Raw genomic sequence first — 24,264 nt, 5'->3', positions numbered from 1 at the left:
TAACGTGTAACGTGTATATTAAAATGTTATTTATCATCACTAAATAACTAAACAAAATACAAAGAAAGATGAGAAGGTATAACAAAGTTGAGCTACGCGTTATGGTCTCTTATCAAAGAAGATATAACCGAAATATCAGAAATTGTTTGCTTTCCAAGTAAGTTATATATGTTATTTTAAGGAGTCAAGCTCTCACTTAACGTGTTGCTTATAAATAGTAATATAATTGTTCAACAAAATGACATCTTATACACTTTTTAGTACTATTTTATATATAGACACTTCATATCATAAATACCTATTCAATTTCTTTCTATCTCTTCTTATATTGCATATTACATCCATCGTCGTTTTTCTCTGATTTTCTGTTTCTGTCTCTGTCGTTTATATCAGATCTGATTAGTGTATTCACCAAAACGTTTTCCTTTCTGTTTCTTATCTGCACATCAACCCTGCAATTTACTTCTATTATTCTTTCACATCTTTGAATTTGTCCCCTCAGAATTGCATGCGCCTGTTTGTCTCTAGTCATAGTTTGTTTTAACAGTTCTGCTTTTGCATATATCTCAGTTTCCTTTGTTGTATTTGAGCATTACATTAACTTTCTTTGTTGTTGTGTTTTCTTGTTCTAACAGGAACTCGTATCACAACACCTACCCTTGATTATATCACAAACAAAAGTGAGAAAAGAGAGATGGAAACTACCAAGAGGGGTTGTCCCAGCCATAAAGAACAACCGATGCAATTGAAGCCACCAGGGTCTCCGTTCAGATGCAGTGGATGTCAAGAAGTGGGATTCGGACGCAGTTACCACTGTCAAAACAAGAATTGTGGTTACATCCTCCATGAAGAGTGTGCAAATGCTGATTCCCATGCTTCTCATCGATTTTTCCACAGGAGCCAATTCGAGTTCTATGAGAAAGCACCGGGAAACCGCGTTAGATACTGCGATGCTTGTGGAAAAGATGTGCTAGGGTTTGTGTACCATTGCTCCCTTACCGGTTATGATCTACATCCATGCTGTTTATATCTGAAAGATAGCATTTCTGATGAAGAAGGGCAAATCTCTCTTCAACTGTGTGAAAAGGTTCCCTCAGTGTGTGTCAAGTGTAATCATAGGAATGTTGTGGATGGAGTCAAAGGATGGTCTTATGTATCTTCAGGTTCTGGGAGAAAATATTGTTACCATGTTTCGTGTGTTAAGCAACTGATTCTTGAGAATTTGAATAGGGGTTATTTTACTCAAGAAACCAATTCAATAGGGATGAGTGACCGAGAGTACTCTCAACTTGCAGTGAGAAGCATGGAAATGGTACCAAGTGGAGGAAGTTGGAGGAGATCAGGGACACTGAGGAAGTACACTAAGATCGCTGTGTTGATATTTAAACTAATATTTTCAGCTGTTTTTGGAAATCCTATAACTGCTATTGCTGCTCTAGTGGAAGCCCTAGTTTCAGATTGATCAAGAAATCTACCATAGTTGTTGTTTAGTTATTAAACTAGACTTAGGGTTTAGAGTATCATATAAATATGATGTTTGTTGTTCATTTTGTTTTGAGAATTTTCTGTAAATAAAAGTATAGATTCAAGCTCTGGAAGTGGTGGTTTTGTAAAATAAAGTATATATGTTTGCATGAAAATGTTGCAGTCATGGAAACCAACTTCTTAATTGTCAAAGAAGCACGTTAGCAATGTATATATATGTTACTCCAAGAGCCAGTTGTAAACTTATGTTCAATTATTAATTAATGCCCTTTTTTAAAAATCCAAAATGAGTATTGTAAGAACTAAAACCATAAAATAAAAATTTAAGCCCACAGAATTAAATTTGGACTTTTTTTTTAACAAAAATAAATAAATTAAAAAAATATTCAAATAAAGTTTTTAGATAACCCACTTGACTTTAAAATATTTTTAGATAACATGGTTCATAAAGTTTTGCAATCTTGAACAACATAAACTTGAAACAAACTATTCAATCCTCATAATGGGTTGAACGAGGGTCTACTATGCAAAAAGTCCAGCTTAATATTTCTAAGATTTGCACTGATTTCAAGACCCTTTGGCTCTTCAATATTTTTCTTTAACTCAGGGTATCTCACAGACGAAAGTTATTAGACTAATGTTTCAAGATGTAGAGAAATAGGTTTGGATTGTTAAACAAACCAATTATCTACCTACTCATTTTATTGGTTGTTTGTATTTTTCACCAGACCACAAACCACACTGCATTTTAGGCCGAGCTATGTTAACAGTCTAGAAACAAATGCCCATCTGAATACCCATATAGAAGAAATGTACTCAAGTGCATATCTACCTTCATATTTGCAAGACCTTGAAGAAAAATGTGTTAAAGGATTGATAGTGGAAAATGGAAATATTATATTATTTAGATAACATGGTTCATAAAGTTTTGCAATTTTCACCAACATAAACTTGAAACAAACTAGTTAATCCTCATAATGGGTTTAATGAGTCTCTTCACCTCATTCAGATGAGTCACAAACACCTCTGTTTCTGTCTGCTGCCTAGCATCAAGCAATTTTTTGGACTCTGCAATTGCCATGTTGATCTTGGTTTTGTCTCGTGAACGAAGCTTATTACTGATATCAACATCATCTATAGCCTTCCTTATCTGGTAAACGAAATCATCCAAAGCATTAATTGCTTCAGCTTTCTTTTGGTATTTCTGGTCTTCAGCCTTGTATTTCTCGGCATCTTGAATCTTTCTCATAATTTGTTCAGTTGATAGTCTTCTCTGTTCTTTGGTTACAGTAATCCCGTTCTTACTTCCACTGCTTTCTTCCTCAGCAATTACAGTTAGAATACCATCAGCATCTATACTGAAACATACAGCTAAAGGATGGCCTCGAAGAGCATAAGGAGTGCCATAAAGATTAAAATAACCAAGCAAATGGTTATCACTTGCTCTTTTCCTTTCACCCTGGTAAACCACTATTGAGACATACGATTGGAAATCTTGAGCTCTTACATATACTTCCTTTTTCTCAACAGGAATGGTGGTGTTCCTAGGAATCACAACACTCATGAGAGCAAAGACACGTCAAATGTACCACCACCAAGATCAAAGATGAAAATATTTCTTTCTCCAACACCACATTTTGCTCTCTTTTCAAGGCCGTATGCCAGAGCTGCAGCTGTGGGCTCATTGATTATCCGCATGACATTGAGGCCAGCAATGGTACCAGCATCTTTGGTTGCTTGTCGCTGAGAGTCATTAAAATAAGCAGGCACAGTAACCACAACATTCTTAACCTCTGATTCCAAGTACGCTTCTGCAATCTCCCGCATCTTTGTAAGGATCATAGATGAGATTTCTTCAGCTGAAATGTGTTTCTCCTGACCCTTGTATGAAACAGCTATCATGGGTTTGTCATCAGAATCAGCAATGACCTTAAATGGCCACAACTTTAGATCGTCCTGGATAATGGGATCACTGTATCTTCTGCCGATTAACCTTTTCACATCTGCAAAATTAGCCATTAATAGAGCAACAATTTAAGGCTATTCCTCAATGATGTTAGTCAAAGTAGTCTTATGGAATGATATTTATTAGTTTAAAGTTATAGAACAAATTAGAGAACTGGACAAAAAGTATACCTTTTGGCACAAAGTAAATGATGAATGTTAAGGTATCATTTGCAGAACTAAAAGCCAACACAAATAACTAGTGTAAACATTAAATGAATTCACACGCAATAAAAAGCAATTATTTACCAAAGACAGTGTTAGTTGGGTTACGAGCAGCCTGATCTTTAGCAGCATCACCAATCAATCTTTGATTCTCTTTGAAAGCCACACATGAAGGCGTAGTTCTATTGCCCTGGTCATTGTGAATGATCTCCACTCGACACTGTTCCTCTAGCCATACAGCAACACATGAGTATGTTGTGCCAAGGTCAATTCCCACAGCCCATTCCTTCTTTTGTTCTGCCATTTTCTCTCAAGTGATTCTAAAATGTGTTCAAATTCAAAACAAGTGAAGTCAGCCATAGAAAGTAACGCGGGATAATGGAAGAACCCACTTTGACTTTCATAAATCAAACATTAAACATAATAATTGACACAATAAATGACCAAGTATCCTGTCACAAGTATTTAATGAAACTAAGAAGAAAATGAAACTCTTAAACTTGTGAAGAGAAAAATCAGTTTTTGTATTTTTCAACATAAAAAGATATACTTACTTGGTCTAGAATCTTATGACTTTGGGTCTGAGGTACCTCAATCTCATTAAATCAGTATTTTGAAGTGAAAACTGTTCTTGTTTATAGTTTTCTCAATATTGAATGATTTAGACATACATGTACATGTGTATCAGAACATGCACTTAATACAGAAGAAAGATATATGAGGGTGTTGATTCAGGACTTTTACCTTGAAGAAATGGTGCATAAAGCTCTGAATGTGTGTTTGGGGCCTTTCCTTCACAACTTATCAACGAGTATAGAAGAATTTTGAAAGATTCATAATGGAAAATATATAGAAGAACTTTAAAAGATTCATAATGGAAAATATATAGAAGAACTTTGAAAGATTCATAATGGAAAATATATAGAAGAACTTTGAAAGATTCATAATGGAAAATATAGTAATATAACTTTGTTTAAACCCTCATACTTCACGAACAAGCTACCAATATTTTTGAAAGTCTTTTTTCTTTTTAATAAGGTTCTCCTTTTAAAGTTTAGTTTTATTTTAGTATTAAAGTTGAGGACAAAAGCTGAAAAAAAAATTAAACAATTAAAGAAAATTTGGTTTAATTATCTAAATTTTTTTAAAAAAATAATTTTATTTTTTTTTAGAAATTAACTGATTTTTTTCTTGAAATAGAAAAGCAAATCATAATTATTTAAGATTGAGAGGTAAGTTGAGTTTGTGTACACCAGAAGGTAGATTAGAAAATTAAAATTTAAAATTGACTGGGTATGCACACAGTGACATAGTCCAGAGGTGAACAAAGAATATATTATTAATTATTCTCTTGTTAAATTAAATCATTCATACAAATGGTTTATTTTTAAATTATAAAATGTGATTTGAATTCTTGATATTAAAAAAATGACAAATATTTTAGTTGTAGATCAGTCAATTTAATTCTTGTCCTGAAAAATCATAATGGTAGCAATACTTGGAAGAAAGATGTGTGAAAAAACTGATAATGGAAAGTGAAAAAGCTTAACTACAGTAAATTCACATACTAAACAAAAATGACAGTAAATTGTGATGTAGAGATTTTTTAAATATAGAAAAATTATACTTTTAATTTATTTAAACTTTATGTTTTCAAATTCCTTAGTGACAATGAATTAAACTGCAGAAGACTGTAAAGTAATTGTTTATTTTTACTATTTTTTTAGTCATATTGGATTTAAACTACGGAAGACTGTAAAGTAAAATTAAACTACGGAAGACTAAATGTACTATTTTAAGATTTTATTCCTTTTAATTAATTATTTCTACCTTTATTTTTTTAATTAAATTTTAATATTTTAAAAAAATATCCATTAACTTAAATTAATTTGTATTATAATATAAATTATATATCATTGATTTAAAATATAATTTTTATTTTAGGAAATATTTACTTTTATGAATTTTAATTAACTATAATACAATTATAATAGTTAGTTAAATGAAACTTTATTTTAATAAAGGTAAATAATACAATATAAGTAAAAAATAATAAATATCAATAAAGACACAAGTAATTAAATTAAAGTAAAATTCACTAAAAAGTTATGTTTTTTAATAATTTTCAATCAATAATAAAATGCTAAAAGGACTTATCAATATGGAACTACTAAATAGTATATTTTTTTTAAGTATAATAACAATTAACATAATTTTTATATACATGTTTTAAAAGACCTTTCAATAAATGATGATTCATTAGCATTAAATAATTCGCATATATATAAATGAAGATTTGTCAAATAATTGTAAATTTCAATGAATTATAGTTACATAAAAAAACATAAAATTAGTTTGAATTTGACCTAAATAATTTTCTGGATAAAAAAATTAACATACTTATTTTAAATCTAATTGGAGACTAAATTATGAAACAAAATACTAATTGAAAACGAAATTAGAAAAAGGACATAATTCTTTCAAAGATTACTTGAAGCTCTTTCAGACAGTCTTCGACAGCAACTAAATCTTCGATTTGATTTCGATCATCAAGCATATCCATGGCTCTAGACATAGTAGAACTGATATTTTCCTTTTCTTTTGAGCTCAACTTTGAATCGATATCCTCTTTCTTTAATGCCTTTCTGATCTTGTAAACATGATAATCTAAATCATTCATTGCATTGGCTTTCTTAAGAAACTTTTCATCTTCAGATTTGTAATTTTCTGCTTCTTGAATCTTTATACTTATTTCTGCAGCTGTTAATCTTCCTTTCTCATTGGTTATTGTAATTTCATTCCTATTTCCAGCTTTATCCTCAGCAGAAATGGATAGAATGCCATTTTCATTTAGTGCAAAAGTTACCCAGCTAGGATAGCCACGAGGAGCTGGAGGAAATCCAGAAAGAACAAAAGAACCCAACAAATTATTATCCGTGGCTCTAGTTCTCTCGCCCTCATAGACCTCAATTAGGGTTGAGGATTGATTGTCTTCAATTGTGTGATATTCTTTCGATCTCTTTACAGGAATAGTAGTATTCCTAGGAATGACAACGCTCATGATATCCCCTACAATACTCCTACCAAGTGACAGTGGTGTAATATCCAACACAACCAGGTCAGGAACATTCTTAATGCCTTCACTCAACAAAGCAGCCTGCACAGCTGCACCGTAAGCAACAGCCTCATCAGGGTTTAAGCTCGTGCAAAGATCTTTCCCATTGAAAAAGTCTTGCAGTAGCTGCTGCACTTTGGGAATCCTAGAAGAACCACCAACAAGGACAACATCATGCACACTGTTTTTGTCCATCTTAGCATCCCTAAGACACCTATCTACTGTCTCCATACACTCTTCAAAAAGCTCCATATTGATTTCTTCAAATTTGGCACGAGATATTGAAGAACACAAATCAATGCCTTGAAATAAACTATCCAGGTCAATGTTTGTAGTAACATTATATGAGAGTGTCCTTTTTGCTTTCTCGCAAGCACTTTTCAACCTCCTTAGGGCTCGTGGATTCCCACTTATGTCCACTTTATTTTTTCTTTTCATCTCCCTTACAAAGTAGTTCACCATTCTGTTATCAATGTCCTCTCCCCCAAGATGAGTGTTCCCTGCAGTGGCCTTGACTTTGAATACCTTCCCCTTAACAGTGAGAAGAGACACATCAAATGTACCACCACCAAAGTCAAAAACAAAAATATTTCGCCCTCCAACCCAATCATTTCTGTTATCAAGACCATATGCAATTGCTGCAGCAGTGGGTTCATTGATCATACCAATAACATTGAGGCCGATAATAGCACCAGCATCCATGGTGGCTTTGCGCTGAGAATCATTGAAATAGGCAGGTACAGTAATCACTGCTTTCTTCACAGGTTTTTGCAAGTATGCCTCTGCAGTGTCCCGCATCTTTGAGAGGACCATGGATGATACTTCTTCCGCACAAAGGTTCTTCTCCTGACCCTTGTACTTGACAGAAATCATGGGCTTGTCATTGACACCGGCAACAATCTTAAACGGCCACAACATTTTATCTTTTTGAACAATTTGGTCACTATACTTCCTACCTATTAGCCTCTTAGCATCTACAAGAGTTACAAATATTATTTTGATAGATAGTCTAGTTTTCTAGCGTAAAGTTTGAACAAAGGAAAAAAAGTAATAGTAGAGAACATATACCGAAGATGGTGTTCTCTGGATTCATAGCAGCCTGATTTTTTGCGGCATCTCCTATCAACCTTTGATGGTCGGTAAAAGACACAGGAAGAAGTGGTCTTGTTACCTTGATCATTATGGATGATCTCCACTCTATTATGTTGTTGCTGCCATACTGCAACACACGAGTATGTTGTGCCAAGGTCTATTCCTATGGCCAATCCCTTATTGTCCTTGGACATTTTTCTTTATGTGAATGAAAACTGAGATCTAGAAGAATATGAGAATATGGATTAAGATGAAAGGGTTGATTTTTATACTTACATAAAGAGAAGTTACACTATCAACAGAGTGTCTTGGAAAACTAAAAGAATGTAGGTTTAGGTTGTTATTTGAGAAGGTTAATAGATATAAATGATATAATATTTTAAATTGTCAATTGTTTATCAGTTATAATTTTCTGTAATCGTTACTTTTAAGATTTATCTTTTATGTTTGTTATATAAATATAATATTCAATGTTATATTTTCATGTTATATAAATATAATACTTAATAGAGTGTAAACTGAGCAACAATTCTTAATAAAATATATATTTTTCTCTCTCTTTTCGCTTCTTTCTAAATAAGATATATAAAATTAATAAAGGTAACAAATTCATCAATAACTTTCTATCTTTTATAACAATACAGAATTTTAAAAAAAAACAATAGATATAAAATATTTAAACTACGTATATAATAAAATAAATATAACTAAAAATATATATAGTGAGAGAGAGATAAATTTTAAATTACATCTTTGTTTTTTTTGTTTTCAATAATATTATTTAGAAGGTATTATTAGTAATTTTGAAGTATCATTAATACAGTTAATTATCATTTTCTTATTGTGTTTTGATATGTTTAAAAAAGATTTTTGAAAAATTATAAGAAAGTTATTGTTGTGTATAATAATGTTTTGTATTAAAATGTGAGTTTGATTATGGAAATAGATAAAAAAGATAATGACAAAATCATTTTAATAATGTAAGATACTAAAAATAAGTACCTTTGATAAATATTTGCAATAGATAGAAAAAATATTTGCAATATTTATTTGAAGATTTTTTTTTAAAAAAAATGGATTTAAATGATAAACAGAAACAATGCCAAATAAAATATTTTCTAAACCACATAGATTTAATTCTTTTTGTTTTTATTACAAATTAACTTTTTTTAAAAATAAAAAAAATATTTATGAGTATATACATATCTCTTTGAAAATTCTCATTTTTACTCTAATAATTATTGTTTATTGAGTTTTTTTTCTCAATTTTTATACCATTTTTCTCCGTTATATTTTTCAAATTGTTTTTCTTATTGAACTTGAGAGAAGACAATGACATTAAATAAGAAAATAACATTAAATTACATTAAATAAAAATGTAGGTAGGGATTAGGTCGTTTTTTTTTAATTGAGTTGTATTAAACTGGGTTTTTTTATTTATTTAAGGGAGATGATATATTGCCCCTAAATAGTAAATATATTCATCCTAAATAATATATTAATTATTTTTAATTTAAAATATTATTATATTACTATAAAAAGTTATAAAGCGTGTGTTTTATTACGTGTGAACAAGAAAAGTTGTCCAATACTTAAAAGAAAACAATAAGTATTTACAAATGTCTCTTAAAGGAAAGTAAGAATGTTAATAATAATTTAGCTTTATTTGCATTTTGGTGCACCCCAAGTGATTTTGAACATGCACTAATTCAATTTGGAAATATTAAAATTTTCATTCATTATGAAATTAGAATTATGGAATTAAAAAATATATTTTGTAAAATGAACTCTATAATAGATTTTTGTGTTCTACTCCAAAAACCAAATTTAGAAATATATTTTAGAAAATAAATCTTGACAAAAATTCAGAAAAGTGTTTTGAAAATTTAAATTTAAAAATGTATTCATAAATCAAAATTTAGAAAATTCAAAAAAGTGTTATGAAAATTCAAATTAAAATATATTTTATCTTGTATCTTTGTTCTATTTAAAAGTTCCCTTTCGTAATTTTACATGTAGATTCAAAATCATAGAAAAAAATGATAAAGGTTATTATTTGAACGAAATTATTGAATTCAGAGATCCAATTTCATTTGAAAAAAACTTTCAGCAGTCCTAACCCTAACTCCAAACATTCAATATGTACTATCAAGTAATGTTTTAAGTTCGTCAAGTATGTGTAAAGAAATTATGGTTCAACTAGTTCAGTACAATTTGTTTGAAAAAAAAACATTAGTTGTCCGGGACCAAGTCGAATGAAGTCATTTTGGGTCAAAGTCGAGCCGAGTCAACCCTGGACCAAGTCGAGTTGAGTGGCCGATATTGAGTCGACCTGAGTCGGTCAGGGCCGATATCGAGCTGAGTTGGCCCATGCCAATGTCTAGTCAAGCCGATCCAAGCCCATGTCGAGCTAAGTCTTTCGGGTCATTAAATCATGTACACTGCTTTTGTCTATCTTAGCATCCGTAAGACACCTATCTACGATCTCCATACATTTTTCAAATAGCTCCATAGTGATTTCTTCAAATTTTGCACGAGCTATTGAAGAACACAAATCAATGCCTTGAAATAAACTATCTACCTCAATGTATAATGGTTCAACCAATATGGTCACGGTACAATGCGCTCATCTTACGAAAAGAAAGGGTAAAGGACCGGAAGAATATGTAAATTCAAAGTATTTTGTGGCTAAATGCGGGACGAGTTTATGTGAAACGGATCCGACCGCATTGTCATCCCTAGTCAATATCCATCTGTCGAGATGAGTGTCTTGACTTTGAAAACCTTATGTTTAATAGTGGGAAGAGACACATTAAATGTACCACCACCAAAGTTAAAAACAAAAGTATTTCGTTTGATGACAGATTGTTGTGTTGACACCGTTTGATGGCAGATTGATAACAGATTGTTGTGTTGACACTTATGTTTGAATACATTTAAAATATACAAAAGAAATAAACTAACTAATTTGTTTTTTCAAACAAATTGTATCAACTAATTGAACAATCATTTCTTTCATCTGGTTTATACTGCGAATATGATTATATTTTATTTTATAATGACTATATTAATTCAACCATTAATTTTTAATTTACATGCGCAATTCACCAACTTAAAACATGACATATTGGATGAATGGTTAGAGAATAAATTAATTTTGTTGTTTTTTATTCTGATATTGATCTAGTGCTTCACATTATGGTTTCAAGATGTTAGTTAGGGTTGCTGATAGAAAGTTTTTTTTAAAATGAAATTGGATCCAATTCAATAATTTCTTTCAAATAATAACCTTTATCATTTTTTTGCACTAAATGTCTTAGGTAAAAATACGAAAAAGTCATTTTTAACTTTTAAATAGAACAACTATACAAAATAAAATATAGTTTAATTTGAATTTTTATAGCAGTTTTTTTAATTTTCTAAATTTTGATTTATGAATACATTTTTTGATTTAAATAACTTTTTATGATAATATAATAACATTTTAAATTAAAAATAATTAATATATTATTTAGGATGAATATATTTACTTTAGGGGCAATATATCATCTCCCTTAAATAAATAAAAAAAACTCAATTTAATACAGCTCAATTAAAAAAAACAAAACCTAATTCCCTAAATAACATATGCAATGCACACCCAAAAGACAGCACCATCAACCACCAAAACAGCACCACGCGACCACCGTCGAATCGCCACTTCCGCGCGACCTCCGCACTCGTTCAGAGAAGACGCAGTAACACAAAAACAGACGTGAACCCAAAAACGAAACGCGAATCCAGGTGAGTTTATTTCATTTCATTTTCCACTTAGGAACGACTTCGTTTTGGGTTAAAACGAAAATCTAGCTGAACTCGCCAAACTCGGAGCACACTCGCGAATTTACTCAAAATTCGATTTTACTACCGAGTTAACTCGGTTAGGTGGGTGAAAACGTAAACTCGGACGAGTCAGCGAGTTGACTCGCGAGTTTGACAACCAGGTTTGAACCACAGCTTCTGCTGTTTCCTAGAATCCTAGCCCACTTATTCTTGGCTATGTTTGCTCTCTTTTACCTGCCATTGTCTTTTATTCCTGTTTGTGGGGTTTATTCTGTTAACTTGGAATTGTGTGTGCAATTAATTTAGTTTGTGTGGATATCCCGTGGCAAATTTTCTGACTTTTTGAATTTGTGTTTGTATTTTAACAATAAGGTTAGGTTTTTCAGTTGGCAATTTATGTTTACATGATGTGTCTCAATATTTGAAGGTCTAGTGTGGTCCGAGCTTTGAATATTTTGTGAGGATGAATAGAAAATTCGGTGGTGGAAGGCAGCCGACAGGGACTCCGTCACTGGCCTGGTCCTGTGTGGTTGTTGTCTTTTCTCTTCTTGCTGGTGCTTCTGTTGTTCACAATATCTATAAGCCTAATCTTGTAAGTTTTTAATCTAACTTTTTCATGGCCTTCAGCAATAGTACCCTCTTTATTCAGTGTTGAGTTTGAAATATGACAATACGCGCAAGTTATGTGTGTTTTTTCAGTTGTTGAACTTTAAACTTTAAATGCCTAGTATATGTTTTAACACACAGGGAGCTAATGTGCTTGATTGAAACCAATGTTATTTGAAATGCCTTTTTTTTTTAAATTGTCAAAAAGCCATATGCACAGTTGAAATTATTGCTAACTATTATTTTGTACGATGACCATACATTCAAGACACTCAATGCAAATATTGTAGTGAAAATATTGAAGTTGTAGTAGTAGTACATTCAGACACATTTATACTTGTTCACAAAATCCTTATAGTGTATGAATTTAAATTTTCCCTATATTGCATCATAGATACTGAAGTGCAAAACCATTGATAGAAACTCTTGAATAAAAAAACATGGACATCTAACTGTTATACTCCCTTGAGGTTCGTGTCATCTGTTATCACTTATACTATAGTACCTAGGGTGCAATCTAGAGGGTCTAGATCTTTTTTCTGTAATGTTTTTGACTCATTCTTTTCTTTGTAGACATTGCCTCCTGCCGATGGAGTTAATAGGACCAAGCAGAAACCTGATGAGAAAGAATGATCCTCTCCCCTGTGAATTCCTTTTATTGTGAGATACCAAGCTGTGGGGTTTAAATTTAACTATCAGTAGTCTGATATGCAGAAACTACAAAGGATTCAGTTTGGATTAGAATATCATTTTTTCTGGAGTTTTATTTGTGCGGGTATGTTTTAAATTTTTGGAGGACTAATTTAGTGGCCAAAATATTTGGAAAACTGATATAGTGGTGTTTTACAGTAATGTTTTAATGATGTTTTAATTTGGTATTCAAAAGACCAATTTTAGAATTTACTACATTTATTAAATATAAATTGGCTCTGCTGTTTACCGTTATACAATATGATGTTGCATCAAACAACTGATAAGATGGGCTTCTGTTATATCATCATCCTCCCTAAGATCTAACTAAAGAGCAAAATGAAACTCAGAAGTTTATCAACTTTATTCTGAATTCTGATAGTTTTATTTTATCTGATGCCCAAAACAAGTATGAAGATAAAATAGATAAACATTAAAAAAACAGATCTTATGATGTCCTGCACAACCTTAAAAATCATGATTTGATTACTCTGATAGATGCATAAACCATGTATATTCACCCAGCAAACACGTGTGAATTAAATTAGTTCATTATAAACTATAATTGATGCAGTTTTTTTGTGGCTTGTAATTAAAGTTTGAAGCACTTTTGATTTATATGGCCATATGGCAAATAAACTTTTTAAGCTATAATAAATCCCTTTATCTGCAGATAATTAAAGCCTGAATAATTTGTCAACCAAGTTCATCTAACTACGTTTCACGAACAACCTCAACTACTAATGCTGTTCTTTATCCATTTCAACCCCCTTCTTTTATTCTTGTGTGTTGTATTATTTTAAACACAATGCTTTGCTGGCAATAATTACTTTTATATAGCTTTATTTCTCCTTCGCTTTCAAATATTTGCTGGTAGTCTTGCATTATACTAGGTAAAGGCTCCATTAGCAAGATTGATTAAAACCGTTCCTGGATTTTCTCCAGGATGTAGATAATAAGGGCTGCTTGGGTTCTGTGTGGGATCTTGGTTACTGCTTGAATTCGGAAGTGGAATCTTTGCCACTGTCAGAGTTAGTTTCCATCACGAATCACACAAAAAAAAAAATCCCAGAAATAGGAACAAAGGAAAGAGCGGAAGCAGAGCGGGACTTTAACCCGCGCTGATACCATATTGGATTCTGGTCTTCATGTATTGGATTCTGGTTTTTCTTATAACTCACACCACAGTGCTGCAACCTTCTTGGGTGTGCTTAGCCTTCTGAGACAGAGGGCAGTGGTATGCCATGACACGCATGATGTGGTGGAAGAAAACAGTGGAAGCGGTGGAAAAGGGAGAAAGTAAGAGAAGAGAATGAAGAAGAAAGAGAATTGTATTTTATTATATCATACCTGAAAAAGAATAAATATATATATATATAAGACTCTGTTAAACAAAAACAGAGTAACAGAAATAACAACTTAATAAATTTCTTCAAGTTTATACCATTCAAGATGGAACACTGATGATACCAGGAGTTTCATCAAGAATGTCTCACTTCATGGATTATGCCGGGAGGAGAATTGCTCATAATGCAATCTTGAAGGACATATTAATGCTTGAAAATCAGATTCCACTATTTGTGTTGAGAAAGCTGTTGGAGTTCAAATTCTCATCAATGGAATTAGCAGATGACATGTTGGTTGCCATGTTGATAGGATTGTGGAAACAACTTTCTCCTTTCAAGGTGATAGAGAAGGATTATTTAGAGATCATTGTCTCAGTCTGCAGATTTGCTAGATTTTTTGTATGCTATGATTGTGCCTAAATTGGAAGAACAATCAGATGTAGTCCAGTTAGAGGATCAACACAAAGATAATGAGGACAATGAAGAATCATTCTTAAACTATGCTAAGCAATTTCTATGTGAGATTTGGAGCTTTCTTTCAAAATTGGTTACAGCATTTGTAAACTTAATTAAGAAATTCCAGCAATGTAGAACCATGAAAGTTATCACTTGGTTGCCTTGGACTATAATTTCTAACCTTCCTGGAGTAGGACTTATTAAGCAACCTGTTGAATACTTATTTTTCTCCGAAGATAAAGAAGCAAGCACAGCAGAAAATGGGAATTTAAGCTCAGATAATGCCACCAACAAACCACCCTTGATGGAGGAAATTGCAATTCCTTCAGTCACAGAACTCTCAAAGTCTGGGGTTTGTTTCATGACCACCAATGGAGACATATCGACCATTGGATTTGATGTAAAAACAGTAACACTGTACCTTCCAACAATTGGTTTAGACGTAAACAGTGAAGTGTTATTGAGAAACTTAGTTGCTTATGAAGCATCAACTGCATCAGGGTCACTGGTCATCAGGGTCGCTTAGTTTGATTCTGCTTGATCAAGGCATAGCATCACTGTATATAGCCACCACGTTAGAGAAGACGGCCAAGACTATCATAACAACAGATAAAATTTTGTCTGGTTTAGTTGCAATGTTGTAGCGGTCCCTGCATGGGTAAAATGATGGTTGGAAATAAATTAATTAGGTATCAGCAAAAGCATAAACACAAAAATAATTGTAGTATAGTATACATTCCACATAATTTCTATGAATGGTACTATACATTCCACAACTAAGGCCTTGTTTGAAAATATATATCTCTACAAGTACTTTTCAGACAAGAAAATAAAAAGGTAAAATGAATCGAGTTTTTCCCATTAGTTAAAATCAACTTATAAAACTTTTTTTGAAGTCCTCTCATATGACTTCTCCAAAAGTTGAAATCATGAGTTGATTTTAACTTCTGAGAGAAGTATAATTCATTTTACCCTCTTAATCTCTTCTCCTTAAATAAGTGATTACAGAAAAAGCCTACAAAAACAAGGCTTAAGTGCATTTTCAGTTTGCTATGTCAGGTATCCAACAATTATCAAAATCCTGAAAGTATTAAAAACAGTAACCAACTCACCTAAGATTACACCAAAAGGGAACAGCATCATTGAGCACAGAACCAAAAGGGAATCCAAGATTGGTATCGAAAACCGAAGAAGCTTATCATTACATATACAGAAGAGCATAGAACAAGAGCAGTTTGTACAATCAAATAAAATTTTCATTGATTTTCTGAATAAGAAAAGCCGAATTACAGTATCAAGTTTTAATGTCATGTTTTATTATTAAATTATTATGATTGTAAATTTTATTATCTATGTTTTTTAAAATATTAGACTACCATATTTTTGGTTGAAAACAGGTTTAAAATGAGATTATTCAAAAATACTTATAAAGAGATAAATTTAAAAAAAATTGAAATGATTTTTTTATGAGTAAAGTTTATCTTATACATAAGTACATGCTTTTCAATATATATATATATATATATATATAGAGAGAGAGAGAGAGAGAGAGAGAATTTGAGTATAAATTAATTTTAATTAATGATTTCTTTTTCTTTTCAATAGATATTTATGAAAAGTTTTTTCCACATATATTACCATTAACCAAGTAAGAAAATGATGATGTATGATGTATTTTTTAAGTTATGCTCATATTTTATTACATATTTTTAAATTAAAATATATTATTTTTAAAATATGAAAAAAATAAAAATTTAATAACAAAATTAGGAAATAGTAATAATTGGTGTTCGACGCATGTAGCTGTAATTATACTGAAGCTAGCCATAATTTACATTTGTGTTTCATTTTTTTTTTTTATTATTAGAACCGAATGAACATAGAATATTATATATATATATATGACCTACATAACTCTAAACACATTACGAAAGAAAAATAAATACTAATCTAAAATGGTGAGTTTGACAAAAATTGAGTCATTTACATCTTCCAAGTCGACGTCTGGTCCGCCATTTCCACCGCCTCTACCACCGGCGGCACGACACTTATTTCCGATGAAAACAATATTGTTCTTGAAGTATTGTCGCTCTGTCTTGCAGCATTAGGTTTTGATGACCGATTTATGCTTACGTCCCATAGAAGGAAGAAATCAAGATGCATTAGTTATGACCTTCTATCATTATTAAATTAATTTATAATTGATATAATATTTTAAAATATTACAAAACATTGATACAAACTCGAATAAAAATTCATGGACATCTAACTGTTATACTCTCCCTTAAGGTTCGTGTCATCTGTTTTCACTTATACTATAGTACCTAGGGTGCAATCTAGAGTGTCTAGATCTTTTTTCTGTAATGTTGTTGACTCATTCTTTTCTTTGTAAACATTGCCTCCTGTCGATGGAGTTGATAGGACCAAGCAGAAACTTGATGAGAAAGAATGATCATCTCCTCTGTGAATTCCTTTTATTGTGAGATACCAAGCTTTGGGGCTTAAAGTTAACTATCAGTAGTCTGATATGCAAAAACTACAAAGGATTCAGTTTGGATTAGTTTTTTTGGAGTTTTGTTTGTGCGGGTATGTTTTAAATTTTTGGAGGACTAATTTAGTGGCCAAAATATTTGGAAAACTGATATAGTGGTGTTTTACAGTAATGTTTTAATGCTGTTTTAATTTGGTATTCAAAAGACCAATTTTAGAATTTACTACATTTATTAAATATAAATTGGCTCTGCTGTTTACCGTTATACAATATGATGTTGCATCAAACAACTGATAAGATGGGCTTCTGTTATATCATCATCCTCCCTAAGATCTAACTAAAGAGCAAAATGAAACTCAGAAGTTTATCAACTTTATTCTGAATTCTGATAGTTTTATTTTATCTGATGCCCAAAACAAGTATGAAGATAAAATAGATAAACATAAAAAAACAGATCTTATGATGTCCTGCACAACCTTAAAAACATGATTTGATTACTCTGATAGATGCATAAACCATATATATTCTCCCAGCAAACACATGTGAATTAAATTAGCTCATTATAAACAGTGTTGGTACCACTATAATTAATGCAGTTTTTTGTGGCCTGTAATTAAAGTTTGAAGCACTTTTGATTTATATGGCCATATGGCAAATAAACTTTTTAAGCTATAATAAATCCCTTTATCTGCAGATAATTAAAGCCTGAATAATTTGTCAACCAAGTTCATATATCTACGTGTCACGAACAACCTCAACTACTAATGCTGTTCATTATCCATTTCAACCCCCTTCTTTTATTCTTGTATGTTGCATTATTTAAAACACAATGCTTTGCTGGCAATTAGTACTTTTATATAGCTTTATTTCTCCTTCGCTTTCAAATATTTGCTGGTAGTCTTGCATTTTGAGGGACTTGACAGAGCATGTTGAGTTAGGATTGAAGATGTTGTTAGTGCTAGACAACTATTTGTGGTTGGCTAGTTGCATAATCGGGCCCAAATAACATTAGGACTTATTTTATTGTAAAGTGGATCCTAAATTAAAAGTTAATCTTCCAAAAGGTTGCAAATCCTAACGAAATGCATCCATAGAACCTTTCATTGTTCTCAATTGTTGTGAGTCATTATTATTTCAGGTGTCAGCTGTCAACATAGTTGAGGTGTCAATGTTATGTTATTTGAGGTGTCAGCATAACTTAAATGTCAAGTTGTATAGTAGTATTTTATTTTTAATAAAAAAAAATCTATCATTGTTGTCATTCCATAATTAGAGGGAAATGAGTGTTTTTTCTTTTTCTTCTCCATTTTCCTTTTTATACCTTGGATATTAGATAACTTTCAATTTAACATAATTGGTTAAATTGGTATAAATTTGGTTTTACCTGCAGTACTAGTTTTTTTTTTAACTATTGACAATCCAATTTTTTATTACATGTGGTAACTTCTAATATTATTATTTTAATAAATTTTTACATTATTTAAATATAAATTTATCTTTTATTTTATTGTTTTTATTAAATATATGCATACATTAAAAAAAATCATTAAATAGAAACTAATTTCAATGACCAAAAGTAATTAGTTACTACAATGATTAAATTAAAAACTATTTTAGAGATTAAAAAAAATTATTGGTTCCTAAATTAGTTTCTAATATTGATAAATAGTTTCTAAATTGGTATCTAATTAGCTACTAAGGTTTTAACTACCAATTATTTAGATTCTAAATTTAGTAGAAAAACTTTAGTTGCTAATTAGATATCAATTTAAAAATTATTTATCAATAATAGAAACTAATTTAGATATCAATAATTTTTATAGTTTCTAAAATAGTTTCTAATTTAATTATTATAATAACTATTTCTTTTTAAATTAGTTTTTATTTAATAATTTTATTGTAAACATATTTTTTTTTTAAGTTGTTGATGTATAAAAAATTTTAATGTTTTGACAGAATCCAAAAGTTAGTCTGTTACTTTTGTACAGTGTTATTCCTTACAAATTTTATTATTCATTACAAATTTATTTTAGTGAGTAATTAATCTCGTACGAAAGAAAAAATGTATGATGATGATCTCGAAAACAAAAGAAGAGCATTTAAGAAATAAGATAAACAAAAGAAAACTTAAACTTTACTTCAATAACTAATAACTAACAAAAAAGGGATATTTATCAGAATTATAAATATTTTTAATTATTAAAGATTTTAAGTTATTAATGACTACAAATTATGCAGAAAGAAATTCTACTTATTTAACAATCTTCGTTGTGCTGGGAAAGAGATTGTTTTCCTTCCATTGCTCTATTCTTAGTTGTTATTTTTATTTTTACCTTCGATTCATGATCAATATAAAGTATTTTTTACACTAATTATTTGTAAAAAAAATCTCGCAAACAATTATTTATCATAAGAAAAATTAAAAAAGAATTAATCTCTTAACTAAATAAAATAAGAAAATATAAGATATATGGTTATTAGTGAAGGATAAAACGAGAGGACAAAAATGCGTGCTTGAGAAAAAAAGGGCAAAAAAATTTGTGGAAAAGAGAGAAAACAGTAACAAAAATAGAAGCGCAAAAACTAATAAAACGAAGCACCGTGGAAATCATTGTTTGATTTAAAACGAGAAATCAACGGTTGATATTGCATCGTATGCTTGTTATATTGAATACCAGTTTCCATTTTTTCTTGGTACCTCTCTCTCTCTCTCTCGTTTCCCTCATCACTAGCTCTGCATTTCTCTCCCTCTTTGCCTTCCATCACCCTCGCCATTTCCCTTCTCAAGGTCAGTTTCTAACCTTCGATCCGTTTCTATCTTGCTTGGATCTGTTTCTTCCTTTTCTGTTTTACCATTTCAGCTTTCAATTTTCCTTTCTTGCTCCATTCCAATGGGGGACATTCTTCGTTCTCCCTTTATTGCTTGTTGGGTAGCTGGATTTCAATCGGGTTGTCGTTGGATTTCGATTTCTTCCATTGGGTGTGAGAAAGTTTTGTTTTTCTCTCACTTTGTGGATGTGAGAAGCATTATTGTTAGATTCTTGGTTTGTGTTATGTTTCACTAGCTCCTTTTCAAGAAAACTCAATCTGGGTCTTTTTTAATTGATCGATCTGGATGTTGTTTATGAAATGGTTTTTATTTTGAAGAAAACAGCAATTTTGACTTGCTTTAATCGTTACATGATGCGTCGTTGTGTTTGTTTCTTTGAGATTTGTGGTCGATGGGGATGGATCTGTGGTTGTTGAGCATGGTTGTGTGTGAAGTTGTTTTCAGATGAGTAGGTGACGAATCTGGATTGCTGTTTGAGGTTGAGAGAACACAATGATTTGTATTAGTTTACTTTTGGCCGTGAAGCAATTAATTAGTTATGTTTTAAATTATGGTGAAGTGTATGGAACCTCCCTCTCCCAAAATTGAAAGAAGAGATACCGAAAAGGAAATGTAATAATGCTTTGCTTGTGGACCCTTTCTTTGGATATTTGCAAGGTTTTACGTGTTCCCTAACTTTCTAACAACCGACTATCATGGCTTATGGTGCATGTCTCATCAACTTATTCTTCTAACAACATCCCTTCTATTGTCTGAAAAATGTAGGATGTTGGAGTGGGTATGTTTACAGTATGTATGTACCTTTATTTGGGATATACTCTGTTGGAACACATTTATATCTGTCATGCAATTTGGGTTACAAGTCCTTTTCTATGTTAAGTATTTGCCGGTAATCAATTTCCCAAGGTTTTTATTGTATATTGCTGTGTTAGATTATATCAGTACACCAATAATCAATTTGTCATATGATGCTTTGTCCATGATATACCCACCCCTTAGCTTTGATATATGTTATTTTGAAATGACTTGCTGTGGGACTAATCTGCCTAAAGTAATATAAAAAAATTAGAACAATAATAGTGCAAGGGTTGCATAAGATTTCAGCTTATATTCTTCTTTTCTTAGCTTTATTGTAAATGGCTTAGCTCTCCGTTCATGTCTTTTCTTGGACAAATTTTTGTTTATAAACCAAAAAAATTAAGGTTAATTGGAACTGATTAGGCTAAAAATGTATGATTAAATTGTGATCTTATCATTGAATTTTTTGTTTTGGATATTTATGTCACTTATTCATAGTGATTCTCTCATTCTAAATATCCCTCGTGATCTTCTATTAGCTGTGTTTATAGAATCAGTGCACTTGTACTGAATATTAATCATTTATCCTGCAGAAAGTAGAAGATGGCAGACGCTGAGGATATCCAACCTCTTGTTTGTGACAATGGAACAGGAATGGTTAAGGTACATGTTGGAGTTTTCTTACCTTTTTGTATCAAATTTGTTTCATAATAACTGTCTGACATACTTCTTTTGGTTTATAGGAATATCATTTTAATTGTTATTTATTTGAAATTGAGAAATAAAATTGTAATGAATCTCTGTAGGCTGGATTTGCTGGAGATGATGCCCCACGAGCTGTGTTTCCCAGCATTGTAGGTCGTCCCCGTCACACTGGTGTGATGGTTGGCATGGGTCAAAAAGATGCATACGTTGGTGATGAGGCACAGTCTAAGAGGGGTATTTTGACTCTTAAGTACCCTATTGAACATGGAATTGTGAGCAATTGGGATGATATGGAAAAGATTTGGCATCATACCTTCTATAATGAACTTCGTGTCGCCCCTGAAGAGCATCCAGTTCTGTTAACTGAGGCTCCTCTTAACCCCAAGGCTAACCGTGAAAAGATGACCCAGATCATGTTTGAGACATTTAACACCCCTGCCATGTATGTTGCCATCCAGGCCGTTCTTTCACTGTATGCAAGTGGTCGTACAACTGGTAAGTTAATTTTGAATTGTTTGATTTGATTAGCTTCAGGTTGTATGATTTGAACTTATGTGGGAGCTTTGAAGTTGAGATTAACAAATGTGAACATGAATGAGCATCTAGAAGTTTGCATGCTCAACATTCCATTTTTCAGATACATTAGAATAAACTGTAAATGATTCTTTTGAGGGCAAACTATTCCACTTAACATATTACTAAATGGGGAAGGAACAGATTTGGTGTACTGGGAAGCATTTGGGAATTGTGATTGTTGAAAACTGCTATTTCCATGTATCAGGTGATTGATTTCAAGTTTATTCATTTGCCTTCTCTCTGCAGGTATTGTGTTGGATTCTGGTGATGGTGTCAGCCACACAGTCCCCATCTATGAGGGTTATGCTCTCCCCCATGCCATCCTTCGCCTCGATCTGGCTGGTCGCGACCTCACTGATTTCTTGATGAAAATTTTGACTGAACGTGGTTATTCCTTCACCACCTCAGCAGAGCGGGAAATTGTAAGGGATGTTAAAGAAAAGCTGGCCTACATTGCCCTTGACTACGAGCAAGAACTCGAGACAGCCAGGACCAGTTCATCTGTGGAGAAGAGCTACGAGTTGCCTGATGGACAGGTCATCACCATTGGTGATGAGCGTTTCAGATGTCCAGAGGTTCTGTTCCAACCATCCATGATAGGAATGGAAGCTGCCGGCATTCACGAGACCACATACAACTCCATAATGAAGTGTGATGTTGATATCAGGAAGGACCTCTATGGCAACATTGTCCTTTCAGGAGGAACAACCATGTTCCCTGGCATTGCTGACAGAATGAGCAAGGAAATTTCTGCCTTGGCACCCAGCAGCATGAAGATCAAGGTTGTAGCACCACCTGAGAGGAAGTACAGTGTCTGGATTGGTGGTTCCATCTTGGCATCTCTCAGCACATTCCAGCAGGTTTGTTCTCTTCCTTTATTCTTCTCTGCTTCTTTGAATGTTACTGTGGGAGATGCATTCTTCCATGACTAATAATGACTGACACAACCTTGTTTTGAGTGCAGATGTGGATTGCAAAGGCAGAATATGACGAGTCTGGTCCATCAATTGTTCACAGAAAGTGCTTTTAAAGTGTTTTAAGAAATAGGTTTATTGAAGGGAAAGACTACTATGATGATTTGTCTGGAAGCAATGCATTGCAGATTGTAATCCTTTCATTCTAGCTTTTGTTATCCGTTCATGTTATTCTCTTGTTGGAGTGGTCATTTATTTGCAGAAGGTGAGGAGAGTTGTTTTTGAAAATGGTCCAGTTCTTTTCATGTACTTTGACAAGTTTTTGACTGGTTCATTCTGCCTTATGAGTTAGCTGGATTATTAAACTACGCTTGTACTCGTTGTATGCATAATTATAATCCATCATCCTTTTGAACTACAATTTTATCTCTTCATTTATTTTCTGCCTTGTCTCCTTTTATTATTTCTTCCAATATAACTGCTACATTGAGTGCTATAAATCACACAATAACCAGAATTAAAAAACTGTTGCTACCAATATAATTAGCTTTGTTTTTTTGTTGGCCTGTAATTAAAGCTTCAAGCACTTCTTTATTATATGCTACCTCAACTTTTTAACCTCCAATAAATACCTTTATCTACACAATTGAAGTCACTTCATTTATATACACGTTTCACAGACTTCATCAATTAAAAATACTACTTTTCACTATTCATTTCCACCCGTTTCATTGATTCTATTTGTATTATAAACAATACTTTGCTGACAATTAGTGCTATTATAAGACCTTTCTTTCTTCTTCCTTCCAAATATTTGCTGGCAGTCCTGCATTACAAGAACCTGACAGAGCATATTCAGTTAGGATTGAAGATGTTCTTAGTGGTGGACAACTGTTTGTGGTTGGTTGGTAGGTTGCATAATGAGGCCCAATTAACATTATGCCTTATTTTATTGTAAAGATCCTAAATTGAAAGTTAATCTTATAAAAAGGTTGCATATCCTAATGAGATGGATCCACCTAATTAGAGGGAAAAGGGTGTTTTATCTTTTTTTGTTGACCTTGGACACTGTTTTATTTATATTATATGAATATCCGAAAGATTAAGAATAAAATAGATATTTTATTTATTGAGAACAAGTAGAATTAGTGAAGAAGTAATGGTAGATA

At 31.9% G+C, this 24,264-nt stretch overlaps 3 protein-coding genes and 2 pseudogenes across 3 annotated transcripts; 3 read left to right on the top strand and 2 right to left on the bottom strand.

Annotated features, from left to right (window-relative positions):
- Window positions 1–304: 304 nt before the first annotated feature.
- On the top strand, window positions 305–1,657 carry LOC137826993 (uncharacterized). Its single transcript, XM_068633163.2, has 2 exons — window positions 305–404; window positions 636–1,657. The coding sequence occupies exon 2, from the start codon at window positions 695–697 to the stop codon at window positions 1,460–1,462; it is 768 nt and encodes a 255-aa protein (XP_068489264.1). The 5' UTR covers window positions 305–404; window positions 636–694; the 3' UTR covers window positions 1,463–1,657.
- A 701-nt stretch (window positions 1,658–2,358) lies between these two features.
- LOC137827113 (heat shock cognate 70 kDa protein) lies at window positions 2,359–4,499 on the bottom strand. Its single transcript, XM_068633325.2, is given in 4 exon segments — window positions 2,359–3,049; window positions 3,052–3,488; window positions 3,739–3,974; window positions 4,399–4,499. Coding segments are annotated over 3 exon segments (1,260 nt in total). The 5' UTR covers window positions 3,959–3,974; window positions 4,399–4,499; the 3' UTR covers window positions 2,359–2,446.
- A 1,613-nt stretch (window positions 4,500–6,112) lies between these two features.
- Window positions 6,113–8,055, bottom strand: LOC137823455 (heat shock 70 kDa protein 4-like; annotated as a pseudogene).
- A 6,339-nt stretch (window positions 8,056–14,394) lies between these two features.
- Window positions 14,395–15,429, top strand: LOC137824114 (putative UPF0481 protein At3g02645 pseudogene; annotated as a pseudogene).
- A 4,347-nt stretch (window positions 15,430–19,776) lies between these two features.
- Window positions 19,777–23,516, top strand: LOC137824113 (actin-11). The gene is made up of 5 exons (XM_068629571.1): window positions 19,777–20,060; window positions 21,494–21,563; window positions 21,707–22,100; window positions 22,428–23,041; window positions 23,146–23,516. Exons 2-5 carry the CDS (start codon window positions 21,504–21,506, stop codon window positions 23,209–23,211), a joined length of 1,134 nt encoding a protein of 377 aa, XP_068485672.1. The 5' UTR covers window positions 19,777–20,060; window positions 21,494–21,503; the 3' UTR covers window positions 23,212–23,516.
- The last annotated feature ends 748 nt before the right edge of the window (window positions 23,517–24,264 follow it).

The sequence above is a fragment of the Phaseolus vulgaris genome, chromosome 8 (assembly GCF_051622355.1).
Source record: "Phaseolus vulgaris cultivar YP4 chromosome 8, ASM5162235v1, whole genome shotgun sequence".
NCBI lineage: Eukaryota > Viridiplantae > Streptophyta > Magnoliopsida > Fabales > Fabaceae > Phaseolus > Phaseolus vulgaris.
Note: the sequence above shows the minus strand (reverse complement) of the source record. Positions and strands in the feature narration are given on the sequence as shown.